Below are 12,596 nucleotides of genomic sequence, written 5' to 3'. Positions count from 1 at the left end.
ATACGATTTAAATTCATTTAGCATTCAAACAGAAAAGTAGAAAATGGCATTAAATTCAGATGAGGATGAGGCTATACATTCTGGAGTGACAAATATTAAATACATTGACGGAATGGAGTAGAAGGCCTGGCTGGTAATGGATTGTGAAAAGAGTTCAGGGTTTTAATAGATCATTCCTTCAGATCATCAACACGGTAAAGTGGTAGTTAATAAATTATTTGACATGTCCATTTACTCATATATTTTAACTAACTGTAATGAACAGGTCCTGTCAGCTCACCTAGATCCTTGCAATAGCTGCGAAGTCACTTGAGTGAGATTTACTAACTCTCTGCAATATTGATGTCCAGAGCTGCAGGTAATAAATAAAGAGACATCAGGACTAGCTTGAGCTTCTGCTCAAGTGTTGTGTAAGGCCTCTGTCAGATTTGCAGCAGGGATGAAGCTCTTCCCTGTGATCAGTTTTTAGTTGTGACCACCCCATGCCCTGGTACCTGCAACGGGACTCTTGAAAAACCCTCTGTCTAAGTTTAGAGTCAATTAGAGAAATTTGTCCCTTGCTCAACTCCCTGTACCTGTTCCCCCCCACAGATATTTTGTGTTCCTTGGGCTGCACACAAGGTAGAGCAGGAGGACTGGAGAGTCTGACTGAGCTTTGGGGAAAGGAGAAGGATCCTCTCTCACTGCCATTATACTGGGACTATCCTACTGTTGGAGTGGGAATTAAGGACCCAAAAGCTGTTCTTTTATCTTAAATTGTACTGGAAATGTTTATAGCAGAAGAAACCAGCCTGTTCAAATGTTGCTGAATTATACAGGCTGCATACCAGGCACCTTTCCTGTTATTCCTAATTGTCCTCTGAACTTGGAGCTTGTTTAAATCTAGATCCTTTCTCTTCTTCCCACCCACTTTCCCAGCATGTGGTGTACTTTATAATTTGTGAAGGGACTCATTAATTTTTTTTTCTTTCTCCTTTTTTTCAGGTTTCTGACAGATGTGACTATGTTTTTGTCAATGGGAAGGAAATGAAAGGCAAAGTGAATGTCATAGTTAATTTTACTTACCAGCATCTGAGTGCCCCTTTAGAGATGACAGTCTGGGTTCCTCGTCTCCCGCTGCAGATAGAGGTCTCTGACACAGAACTAAATCAGATCAAGGGGTGGAGAGTCCCCATCATCTCTAATAAGAGGTAGGTTTCATTAGAGGATGTTCATTCTGGGCTGTGCACTTGCCAGAGACCTGTCAGGGCCAGTGGATCTGAACATGCTCATTTGGCCTTAATGCAATTCTGCTCTAAATTTGAAGGTCACCAGACATTTATTCAATAGGCTCCTGCACTGGACTTATAAGGGAAATGGAAACTGCAGGTTGCAGGTCCTGTATTGGAAATCAATCCCCTTTTATAGCGCTAATGACTGAGGTGGGAAGAGCCAATTGGTCAAGTTAGGTGGGATCAGGCTTGAGGCAGCAAGAAGACATCAGCAAGAACCAGCTCTGGCAGGGGTGGTCAGTCTGCAGCCTCTTCACAGGTCCTGGCAGTTAATGCATTCACTGTTAGTGGTCACAGTTAGCACAGACCTGTTTCATGTCACTGTAGGGTGCAGTGGCACTGGTCAGTGTCCCAAAGTCAGGACCCTCTTACATGAGGGCTTTAAGATATTGTCTGTACCCACAGGTCAGTGGCATGTGAGTGACAGAGGATGGATATAGGCAGCTCAGAACTGTTGCAACTGTTGTCAGTGCTATTAAGAACAAGAACAAATTGATAAAGGAGGTACTTGGTATTCCTACCAGCCTATAAAAACATTTGTTACTGGGTTCCTGTCAGTGTCACAGCAAAGAGATTTTGGTGGAGATGTGATTTCAACCTGAACACCGTACAGAGGGGGATGTGTGTGCAGGTGCAGAGGAGATTTCCATGGGAACACAAAGATGTTTATGGGAAGATCCAGAAAGAGAAGTGGGAAGGTCCTGAAAGTAAGGACTTGACATGGAAAACAATGGGAGATATTTGGAGAGGACAAGGTGGCAGGGAAGCTAGCAGGGCAGTTGGTGATTTCAGCTGCTGTTTCGGAGGTCTAGGCAGCCTGGAGGTCTCAGTTATGAACAAGGAAAACAGGGTAAAAGTGGGGGAACCTGGCTGACTTCAGAAAGCGCTGATGGACGCAACTTGGTCCAGCAGCCATGTTGAGATTTATACCAGCAATAACTCTCCTCTTCCAAGCTCTCCCAACAGCAGTTTAAACTAATTTCTTGTTCTTGGTGTCCTCCCAGACCAGCCAGAGACAGCGATGACGAGGAGGAGGACGAGCGGAAGGGCAGGGGCTGTGCCCTGCAGTACCAGCACGCCCTGGTGCGAGTCCTCACCCAGTTTGTGGCTGAAGCCTCGGACCCCGGTGGGCAGACGAGCTTCTTGCTGGGATCTGACTGGCAGATCGACATCACTGACCTGGTGAGGGACTTCATGCAGGTGGAGGAGCCCAGAATCGCCAAGCTGCAGGACGGACAGGTCCTGGTTGGGCTGGAGCTGGGAATGACAACCATTCAGGTAGGGAAAATGAGTCACTTGTTCCTTTTCCTCCAATAACCCACCACCCTGAGAGCTGAGGTGCTGAAGAGGTGGTGCAGCATTAACAGCAGAAACTGGAGCCATGAATTTTCGAATGGGACAGAATTGCAGCAAGGACTGGAAGACACAGAAGAGATGGTTTTCTCTTCTTAGTTTGTGCCCCACAGTAAAATAGATGGCAGTTTTATTTGATTTGGTCAAACCTGTATATTCAGAGGCTTTTTGTGGTTATTTTTTCTAGGGCTGTTTTTGAACCTGGAGCCAGTGTGTAGGTTACCACAAGGCTTGCAGCTGGTGGAACAGCTCAGTCTTCTCAAAGCCTACATTGACAGAGCAAATGAAAAAGTGCTGGTTAAGGAACTGAGACTGGAATATCAATCCAAATATTAGTTAAAAGAAAAGGAAAAGGAGAAAGGGGGAGACAGATTAATTTGGTGATAATACAAAGAAGAAAACATGTTAAGAAACACTGGAACAGGGAAAAAAATGTAGCTCTCCAGACATGCTCATCATCCCAAACTGTCAAAGCAGAAAACAACCATCACACCTGTTGATAACAAGGTCATCAGGGCTGGAGAAATGGGATTTGAGATTTCTGGCTTTCTGCAAAATCTCTGAAGATTTTCTGAAAGACTTTCCAGAGCTCTGAGACTTGCAGTGCTCTGACAAATACACATAAAACTGTGGAAAGAAAAATTCCAGGGAAAAAAGCTGAGAGCAAGTTATATTTAAAGAATACCTCTTACAAGCTGCTTCCAAAATGCTCTGTACCCTATATGGATCATTAAATTCAACTTGCTTGCTAATGAGCATCTCTGGATGTCCTGTGTCAGTGCACTGACCTCTGTGCATATTTTCTTAACCAAAACAAATTTCCCCTATCAACTTTGTATACAGTAACATGAGTGGCTATTGTAGCAACACATTAACCTTTCTTTCCATAGGATAGAAATAAATGCCATTTGTTGAATAGATTTTATTTAAACCTACGGATTGCATTATATTTATGCCACTTAAAAACATGATCATTAATAAAATACTTGCATTTCACATAAAGATTACATTTACAAATAGTTAATACATGTGAAGCAGAGTTAATACATGTGACAGAGGTGAATGGCATAGCTGATCACAATTACATTGGTAAGAGCTTATAAGCCCCCTATTATTGCAGAAGAGTTATAAAATGTGACTAGCTGTTCTTAATCATATTTTAATAGTGTCTGTCTGCTATGAGGGATTCTTCCCATTACCATAAACGTCCCTTATCTGTATTACAGGAGCTCTGTGCAGCTATTTCACTTGGTGCTGTGCAAAATGGCTCTTGCTAACTTCAGTTTTTCTTTTCAGATACTGTCCCCCCTTTCAGATGCCATCTTGGCCGAGAAGACAGTGACAGTTCTGGATGAGAAGGTGACAATAACTGACCTGGGAGTGCAGCTGGTGACTGGACTGTCACTCTCTCTGCAGCTCAGCCCAGGAAGCAACAAGGCCATCTTTGCTACAGCAGTGGCACAAGAGCTGCTCCAGTCCCCAAAGCAGGTACTGTTGCCCACATGTGTTGTGTTGTGGGAGGACACCACTCTGAGTCACCACATCTGACATTACAGGCTCATGGAATCAAGCAGATTTTTATTAATAGTGTGCTAATGAAACATTTTGCTTATGGAGACTTTTCTGAAGGCCACCGAGTGCCCCAACAGAAAAATAAATATCTCACTGAAATGGCACTGTGTTTAAACAACCCAGTCACCAAACACCCCATCTGTCATGGCTGCATCCCATAAATAACACAGGCAACTCAGTGATGCTTCATAATTAAGCAACAGCAAATCCCTTACACACACACACACACACACACACACACATGCCCTTTCTGTCCCATCCAACACTTAATAGATCACAGGACATATTGCCAACTACATTGCCAAGTTCAACCTCCCACCACAGGTACCCAAATCAACCCTTTAATTCCATCTTGACATGAGAAAGTGTTTTGCATTATGCCAAACTCTTCTTCTTTTAGTTACTTTCTGTGAGCACTTTAAGAAGTCAGGGAACATCCCTTTCATTCTGATTCATTACTAGAATATGAATCAGCATCACTGACTCATTTCCTGATTCATGATTTCATAAACCATTTTTTTTCCCCTTATTATTCTTAGTTCCTGTATTAGGGAACCAGCAGTTACCAAGGGCTTTTGGACCTTGCCATGTCCCCATCAGTCCCTGTTTCGTGTTTGTCCTTGTGCTTCTGTATACATTTGAAATTTAAACATTTTTCCAACCCAAATCCATCAGTCTGGGACTTACATCAAGGATACACTGGCTCTTAACACTTGAACATGTTCTGAGCTTTAAAGGTAAATGATCATGACACGCACGTTTGAAGTCTGGCCAACTGTTGAGATGCTTTAATTCATCATGGAGCCTTATCCTTGGGATGCAGGATGAGAAATAATGCAGGACTGCTGCCTTTATAGGGTGATAAACATCAGGCTCCTGTAGTCTTCCAGGAGTTAAGAAATCGATGCCAGGCAGCTGGAAATAAGGCCAGTGAGCTGTCCATTGCTGACATGGGGAGTAATACAAACTGCCTTGAAATCAGCCCAAAAGTGGGGATTGATGGCATTTATTGCCACTCTGCTGCCCAGCACTGGCATTTCAGTTCCCAGAAATGGAGTCTGGACAGGTCCCTCTCTGGATTCAGGGGCACAGTCAGAACAGCATTGGATCAATATTAAGCCAGTGAGGAAGGTGTGTGCTCTCCATCCTTCGAGGGCTGGCTCTCTTTTGAAAGGCATCTGATTCCCTCCATTGCTCAGGCCATGATTTTCAGAGCACAATCCCTGTAAGCAAAGCAATGCAAAATTAATAAATGGTTATGCAGGTTTAAGCAACGCAGTGGGAGGATGAGAGTTGATGACACAAATTCCATACGGCCTTCAAGAAACATCCAAAGATTAATAAACACAAAGCAGGGATTTATGGCAGTGTCAGCAAAGTCTTAGGGCTCTGTCCTGAAATAGAGACAGAAGCAAATCTCCCATTGAAGCAGGGGGAGCTTTGTGGCTGCAAGGATTTCGGAATCAGGCCAGTAGATTATGCATGGTACAATCCCAAAAGACTGGAAGCTTATTCTCCATGCTATGAACAGGTGAATGACTTTGTGCTGGGAACAATTTCAAAGATAATCATATATATTTATTCTCTATGCATGTGTGGAGTTAGAATGTAAATACTGTCTGTTTGAAAAACTGCTTATTTAAAGGAACAGGACTTTTATTACAGCTTCTGCAAGTTAATCTGTTGGTTGGGTGTTTGTCTCAGACTCTCAGAGCAGGGTGATCCCAACTCTCAGGGGACAAAAGCTCATCTCATTTCAGGCACTAAAGAATCTACTGATCAAGCCAGGAGTCTGTCTGATGTGGATTTTCCGGTGTCTAATAAGATGCAAATATTGCAAACAAAACAGGGCAAGTCAGGCCACCAGAAACAGGAATAAGATTCCAGGAGAGCACCTTGAATTTTGTCTGTAAATGATCCATGTGTGAATGCAAAGATTTTTTCAGGGAGCACTGCAGTTTTCGACAGCCATTTGTGAGTCCTTAGAGGACCTGATTTTCAGCAATGGGTGAGCACATGTTTTCTGAAATGTTTCAAGGTAGAAACCAAAAGTGAAGGTTCCTAGGAGTGCTGCACAATCAGGCACATTCTGTTACAGAATTAGTACTCAGGTCAGATTCATCTACATTCAGCAAGCCTCCATGCACTCTGAAGTACACAATCTGCATTGCTGTGACACAAGATTAAACTTTATTATTGTCTTGCTTTTAATTGCTAACAAGCATGAAAATTACCCTGGCCATTTCCTAAAGAAGCAACTGATTGGTTTACTTTGCTTGTACAATCCACTAATTTAATTTGAGAGACAAAAATCAAGGAGTGAAGGTGTGGAGCCGTGTATGGACCTGCTTGCTGTATTAGGTATTTTTTTAGCATGTGTTGAATGTAATAAGAGGAGACTTTGTATTTTAAGCAGTTTAGAAATAATGTAATTTTTTTTTCATTTAAATATACAACAGTAAATGATCTCAGTCACCGGTAATGCTTTCTGACATGCAATTTATTATGGTGCTGAAGTAGATTCTGCAGAGCCCAGGGGATACAGCTCCTTTAAGCACCTTTGTGGAAACAAATCTTATTATCAATGAGTGTTTTAGACTAGTATTTCTCTTCACATCTTGGCAGGATATTAATTTTATTGCTCTCCCTATTTATTTCTTTTCTGGTTACAAATGGTATATGGATCTTGTGAGGAGGAGGGAATAGACTGGGACAGACTGTATTTCCCTCAATGTTTATTCTCAGTGTGTGTATATTTGTTTTGTATACTACAGGAAGCAGCCATCAGCTGCTGGATCCAATTCAGTGACGGATCTGTCATGCCCCTGGATATTTATGACCCCAAAGACTTCTCCCTGTCAGCCACATCGCTGGATGAGAAGGTGGTCTCCATTCACCACGACCCCAAATTCAAGTGGCCTGTGATTGCTGCTGAGACAGAAGGCCAGGGGACGCTGGTGAAGGTAGAGATGGTGATCAGTGAGTCGTGCCAGAAATCCAAAAGGAAGAGCATCCTAGCTGTTGGAAGTGGCAGCATTAAAGTCAAGTTTGGGCAGGGTGATGCCAACCCCAACATCAGTGACAGTAAACACAGGGGCGCTGGTGTCCACCTGGAAAATCGCGCCAGTGACCGGCGCCAGAAAAACACCCTGCAGGAAAGAGCCGGAGGGGATGGTCACTATTACAGCTCCTCCATGGGCCACGAGCAGGGCAGGGGAACCACCACCCAGAGGTCTATTCTAAGTAGAAAAGAAGACAGAGAAAGTCTCCTGGATGATGACAGTCAGAACATGCCCATAGACTTCACGAGCTTCCCTGCGCAGGTGGATCTGCCCAGAAACAACGGAGACTTGGAAGAGAATGACCTGGTGCAGTCACCCAGGGGACTCAGTGACCTGGAGATAGGGATGTATGCTCTCCTGGGAGTCTTCTGCCTGGCAATTCTGGTCTTCCTTATCAATTGTGTCACTTTTGCTTTGAAGTACAGGAACAAACAAGTTCCCTTTGAAGAGCAGGAAGGCATGAGCCACTCTCATGACTGGGTTGGGCTGAGCAACAGGACAGAACTTCTGGAGAATCACATAAATTTCTCATCCCAACAAGAAGAACATATCACAGCCATTGACAGAGGAGTGGACTACGAAGAGAGTAAATATCTTCTCAACACAAATGCCACCAAAAATATCAACGGACAATCTTTCAGGTCTGCTGAGACCACATTCACTGAAGGGAAAGAACAGAAAAGTGAACCAACTACTTCTCCTACCTCTAAGAGGAAACGGGTTAAATTCACCACCTTTACCACCATCTCCTCTGATGATGGGTGTCCAACTGTCAACTCAATCTTGATGAGTAATGAGGATGACATTAAATGGGTCTGCCAGGATATGGACCTGGGGGAATGCAAAGAACTTAAAAACTATATGGAGAGGTTACACGAAAATGCGTAATGAGACACAAGAGATTTTTGGTTTGGTTTGTTCGTTTGTTTGTTTTTCACTCACCTTCTGCCTTTAATTTTGGGTAGTGGGGCAAAATAGCTAACAAGAATCCACTGGTGGATAATAACTCAATGGAGCCCCAAGAAGCCACCCAAAAGCAGCTGGGAGAGCAGAGATCCTGGACAGCTCTTAGAATTCAAATCCTCTTTGTGCTCAGAGATGGAAGTGAGAGATGTGTGTGGTTTTTTGATACATGGTAACACGAGAAAAAACCTTAGCAAAATAATATGGTTTCATTCTCTGAGCTTTCCCAGGAAATCAATAAATATAACAAACTCCAGAGCAGTTTGGATATTACAAAGTTCACACAGCTCTACTGTTCAATATTGCAAGCTTTGGTTAAAAGCAAAAAATTGGTCTCAGAATAAATAGATCCACGAAAGAGCGTGTCATCCAAGCCACGTGCAGAGAATATCCATCCAAGAAATTAATTTAAAGCTGACAAAAACAGTGTGAGCAAAGCAGCTCCCAGAGCTGAAGAGTCATGAGTTTCCAAAGAATCTGGAGGGGGAAAAGGAGTAAGTGGGCTGTTTAACAACCAGCATGTTTGCCTCCCAAGCACTGAGAATGGATACACATATACAGTTAAAACTGAAACTCTCTTTTTAAGTAGATGCCAAGGTAATAAACTTTGCCAGCCAATTTTCAGTATTTCCTAATTTGTAAAATAGGAGAAGATATAATCTATACTCAGAATATCACTCATATTAAGGAAAGGTCTGTTTTGGAAAGTTTGAGAGAACGCGCTATTTTTAAAAAGCCCACTTTCTTTGATTGCCCTGTTTCGAATTTGTATTCCCAGCCATTTCCCTGGAGCCTTCCCCATCTGGCATCCTGAGGGCACTTCCCAGCATCAGTCACCTTTGGAAGCCTGTGGTTCCTTCCTTCCCCTCCATGCACACTCCCTCCTCCACGGTGTGCTCTTGCCAAGCACAGACCCTGTTGGTACCACACTGGTACTTGCTTTACATGCTGTCATTTACCAAAGCTGGCCACTCTCTCTCTGGGTAAGTGTAACTTGTGCTGAACTCAGCACCAGCAGCAGCTGCCTCTTTGTCCATCCCCTCCCCTGGGGGAGGTCGGGTTGTTCAGTTCCTTCTGCTCCTGCCTCTTTAGGCCCCTGCTCAGCACGTTTAGAGGGCACTCGGAGGTCGCAGGGGAGAGCTGCACATTCAACATTGAAGCCTGAACAGCTACACTCAGTAGATAACATTTGTTTCTCCCAGAGGTGATGATTATCTTTTGTTTTCTTCTGATAAGGATGTACATACAGTAGGATTTCAGTGATTACCCTTCCAATCCGATGTGCCCTCCAGCCCCAAAACCATGACATTTTTGGTGAGGTCCAAAAGCAGCCTCCAATGGCCAGTGGCAAAGTGCCAAAGCACTAACTAAAATCCAGCTTATATTTCAAGTTTTCCTTTATTTTCCAGAGTAAATCCCCGCCCTTCTTTTGTTATTAAGTCTCTTCCCATCATTGAATCTAGGTTGCTCAGTTTAATACACACCCGCCCTCCCACAAACACTTAGATTGGATCCCTCTATATTTAGAATGTACTGTAGATTGTAAGAATGTAATATATATATATTTATAAACATGCCAACTGTGAATAAAATTTGCATTTTAGTGGCTTCATCTTTTTTTCCTACTCTGAACGCCTCTTTCCTTTCACTGTCAGAACGTTTACCCTAAAAGAGACTGGCAGCAATATGGAGACGTGTCCTTTGATGAATCCTTGAAGGCTCATGGCACAGTCTAGTCACCAAGTTTTACACTGTGCAGTGTTGGGGGAGAACACACAACATCAACAGCATGTTATGCTACAAATGTATTTGCACCAAGCCACCCTTCCAAGGTTTGAAACTATTTACAAATAAATTCCACATGCATATTTCTAGCCTGAAAGCCCGATATGTTGAGTTTCTGCTTTTGGTTTCTGGTTTTCTCCTGTTGGGAAGATCCACAATTGGCTGAACAACCTTTTGAGGCGTTTTTAAAAGAGTAGGTGTAAATAGGGCAGATATGCCCAAAACTTTGGAGATCAGGACTTGCACATCAGACGCTCTTTGCTTGCTTTCAGCCCCTCTCCTCGAGGCCTGGATGACCCAGTGCAGGAGGAGGTGCAGCAGGGAGGGCAGCACAGTGCAGGGCCCAGAGTGGCTCTGGATGAGTGCTCAGGTGATGGGAGCAGTCTTGGTGCAGCAGCAGAGCATGGCAGGCTCCCGGCGGGTTCAGCCGTGTTCTAACCCACAGTCTTGCCTCCAACTCTGGAGCTATTTTGGGTGCTTTTCACACATCACTACACGGTGTCCTCAGACACTCACCCTGAGCAGTGTGTGTTGGTCAGGGCAGAAGTGTCCAGCTCTCAGCTGGCAGCCTGTGCACATCGGAGGTGTGCGTGCCAGGTCGCCTCTCCAACGTCACGGCACAGCCGACCCTTCGGAAGAGCAGGTACAGGCCATGCTGGGAGCAGCCTGTCACAACTGCTTTGCCAACGAGCTGCTCTGGTAAACCCACATTTCTGCCTTAGCTGCCTCTGGGGAGCAGGAAGAACTAACAGCGAGTTCATCTGGTAGCACAAACCACCGAAAAGTTCTCCGAGGACAAACAGCCGGCGGCTCCAGCACGGAGGACACTGACGTGCAGATTTGTGCCTCTCTGCTTGCTCAGAGCTCCCTGCTGTCTCTGACAGCTGTAACTTGCTATTATCCAGTGCTATAAATAACACATAGTATTTAGAGTGCCCTTTGTCCGTGGATCTCACAGTGCTCTGAGCAAGGTGGATTCCTTATTGACACGGAGAACCCCAAGGTTAAGTGATGTGCCCAGAGTAACACTGGAATTCTGTGGCAAAACCACATTGTGCAGGATCCTCAGCTCTGCTCAAGGAGAAGCCAGAGTGAATTGTGGCTCCCGTTATGCAAGCAAACACTCTTAATTAATCTGCTAATAGCAGAATAAATCACTTCCTATAGAGATTTTTGTATGTACATATGTATGGGGGGGTGTTTGTGTATTCACTTTTTGCACTGCACAGAGTCCACACTTTTATGCAAGAACTTCTGCACCATGGAGCATCCCAAGGGAGAAAGTTTGTGTTCCAGGTAATCAGATGAGATCCTAACTGGCAAACGGGGGCTAAATTCTGTTCCCCATCATAAAAGCAGTGATGGTGTTTGGGTGCTGCATTCACACAATGTTTTGCAGCTGTGGCTCCCGTTGGCAACCTCTTGAGCCTGATAAAGAGCCCTGCTGAGAGCAAGCAGTCTCCTGTGAGAGTTATTAATTACCTAACTCTTTTTTCTTTGCTCTTGCCTCCTTATTTTCATTTTTGAGTCTCTTTTCTTGTGAGAAAGAGTTAGACTGATAGACTGATACAGGCACGTTTAAAAAGAAAATTTATCTGATGCAGTTTGGTTCTTTTTAGAGACTTTATGCATGAATACAATCAGGAGCAGAAACTCGATGGTCCTATAAATCAGGTAAGCTCGTTCTTTACTCTCTTCCGTCATTTTAAAAGCTTCCCCTTCAGCAGTCTTAAATATATAGTAGTTTAGACCAAGCTGCATTAATACACCAGCGAATTCAAAGTCTGAGCAATGCAGCCACATAATTGGTTTGAAACAAGACTTCTGTGGAGGTAAGTGACTTGAAAAACCAGAATAGGTATTAAATCGATGTGCAGCCAGCACTAAGTAGCTCTGGAAACTACTTTCACACCTCGTTTCCATAATGAATGAGATGTAAATGAAATGAGCACACTGGAGACACTTTAGTTCAGCTCTGTGTATGTTCACTTTCTCCAAGACTGCCTTCTCTCAGTCTCCTGTGGTCTGTGGGGCTGTTTCATTGTGGAAGATCTCTTAGTGAGAGCTAAAGGACTCGAGTGCTACAGCTTAGCAGAGTCTTTCACATGTGTCACTTAGGAGAGAGGGCTGGTTGGACTCAGGTTTGTATTGATCAAAGTCCAGCAAGCATCACCAAGGAATTAGCTCAGGGAAGGAGCCAAACGGTGTGTTTAGAAAATGCCTCAAGCGTTTAAAAAAAACTCTCTGAGATGAATTTATTTAGTCCTGAAAGCCCAGGAACTCTGCCACACATTTCTACATGTTTATTGTAGTCCCATATCCCACCCAGGCACAGCATTACAGCACTGCAGCAGCACATCTTATTGCCTGCAGCTCAATGCCTGCCATCCAAAATCTTACCACCAGCCCTCACTATCAGAAATGCAGAAGATGATGGACCTGTCAGGAGGAGGAGAGGCTTGTGTCCTGCAGGAGAGGCACATGGTGCCAACCTGAGCTCCCCACACCGCCGGGGCAGGACCAACCATTCCTCACTGCCATGTGTGGCTGCAGCATGAGCTCCCCACTGAGGACAAGCAGGAGACCAAGA

The 12,596-nt window shown here is 44.1% G+C and overlaps 1 protein-coding gene across 1 annotated transcript in view; it reads left to right on the top strand.

Moving 5' to 3' along the window:
* The window catches only part of TMEM132D (transmembrane protein 132D), a 231,512-nt gene extending 221,458 nt beyond the window's left edge, over nucleotides 1-10,054 (top strand). The window contains exons 6-9 of the mRNA XM_027689664.1: nucleotides 985-1,190; nucleotides 2,276-2,549; nucleotides 3,921-4,112; nucleotides 6,971-10,054. Of these exons, the coding sequence (XP_027545465.1) occupies nucleotides 985-1,190; nucleotides 2,276-2,549; nucleotides 3,921-4,112; nucleotides 6,971-8,146 (1,848 nt within the window). The 3' untranslated portion in view covers nucleotides 8,147-10,054. The remainder of the gene's footprint in view (nucleotides 1-984; nucleotides 1,191-2,275; nucleotides 2,550-3,920; nucleotides 4,113-6,970) is intronic.
* Nucleotides 10,055-12,596: the final 2,542 nt, after the last annotated feature.

The sequence above is a fragment of the Neopelma chrysocephalum genome, unplaced genomic scaffold, assembly GCF_003984885.1.
Source record: "Neopelma chrysocephalum unplaced genomic scaffold, ASM398488v2 Primary Assembly neopelma1_77, whole genome shotgun sequence".
Taxonomy (NCBI): domain Eukaryota; kingdom Metazoa; phylum Chordata; class Aves; order Passeriformes; family Pipridae; genus Neopelma; species Neopelma chrysocephalum.
This window is presented reverse-complemented; position numbering and strand designations above follow the sequence as displayed.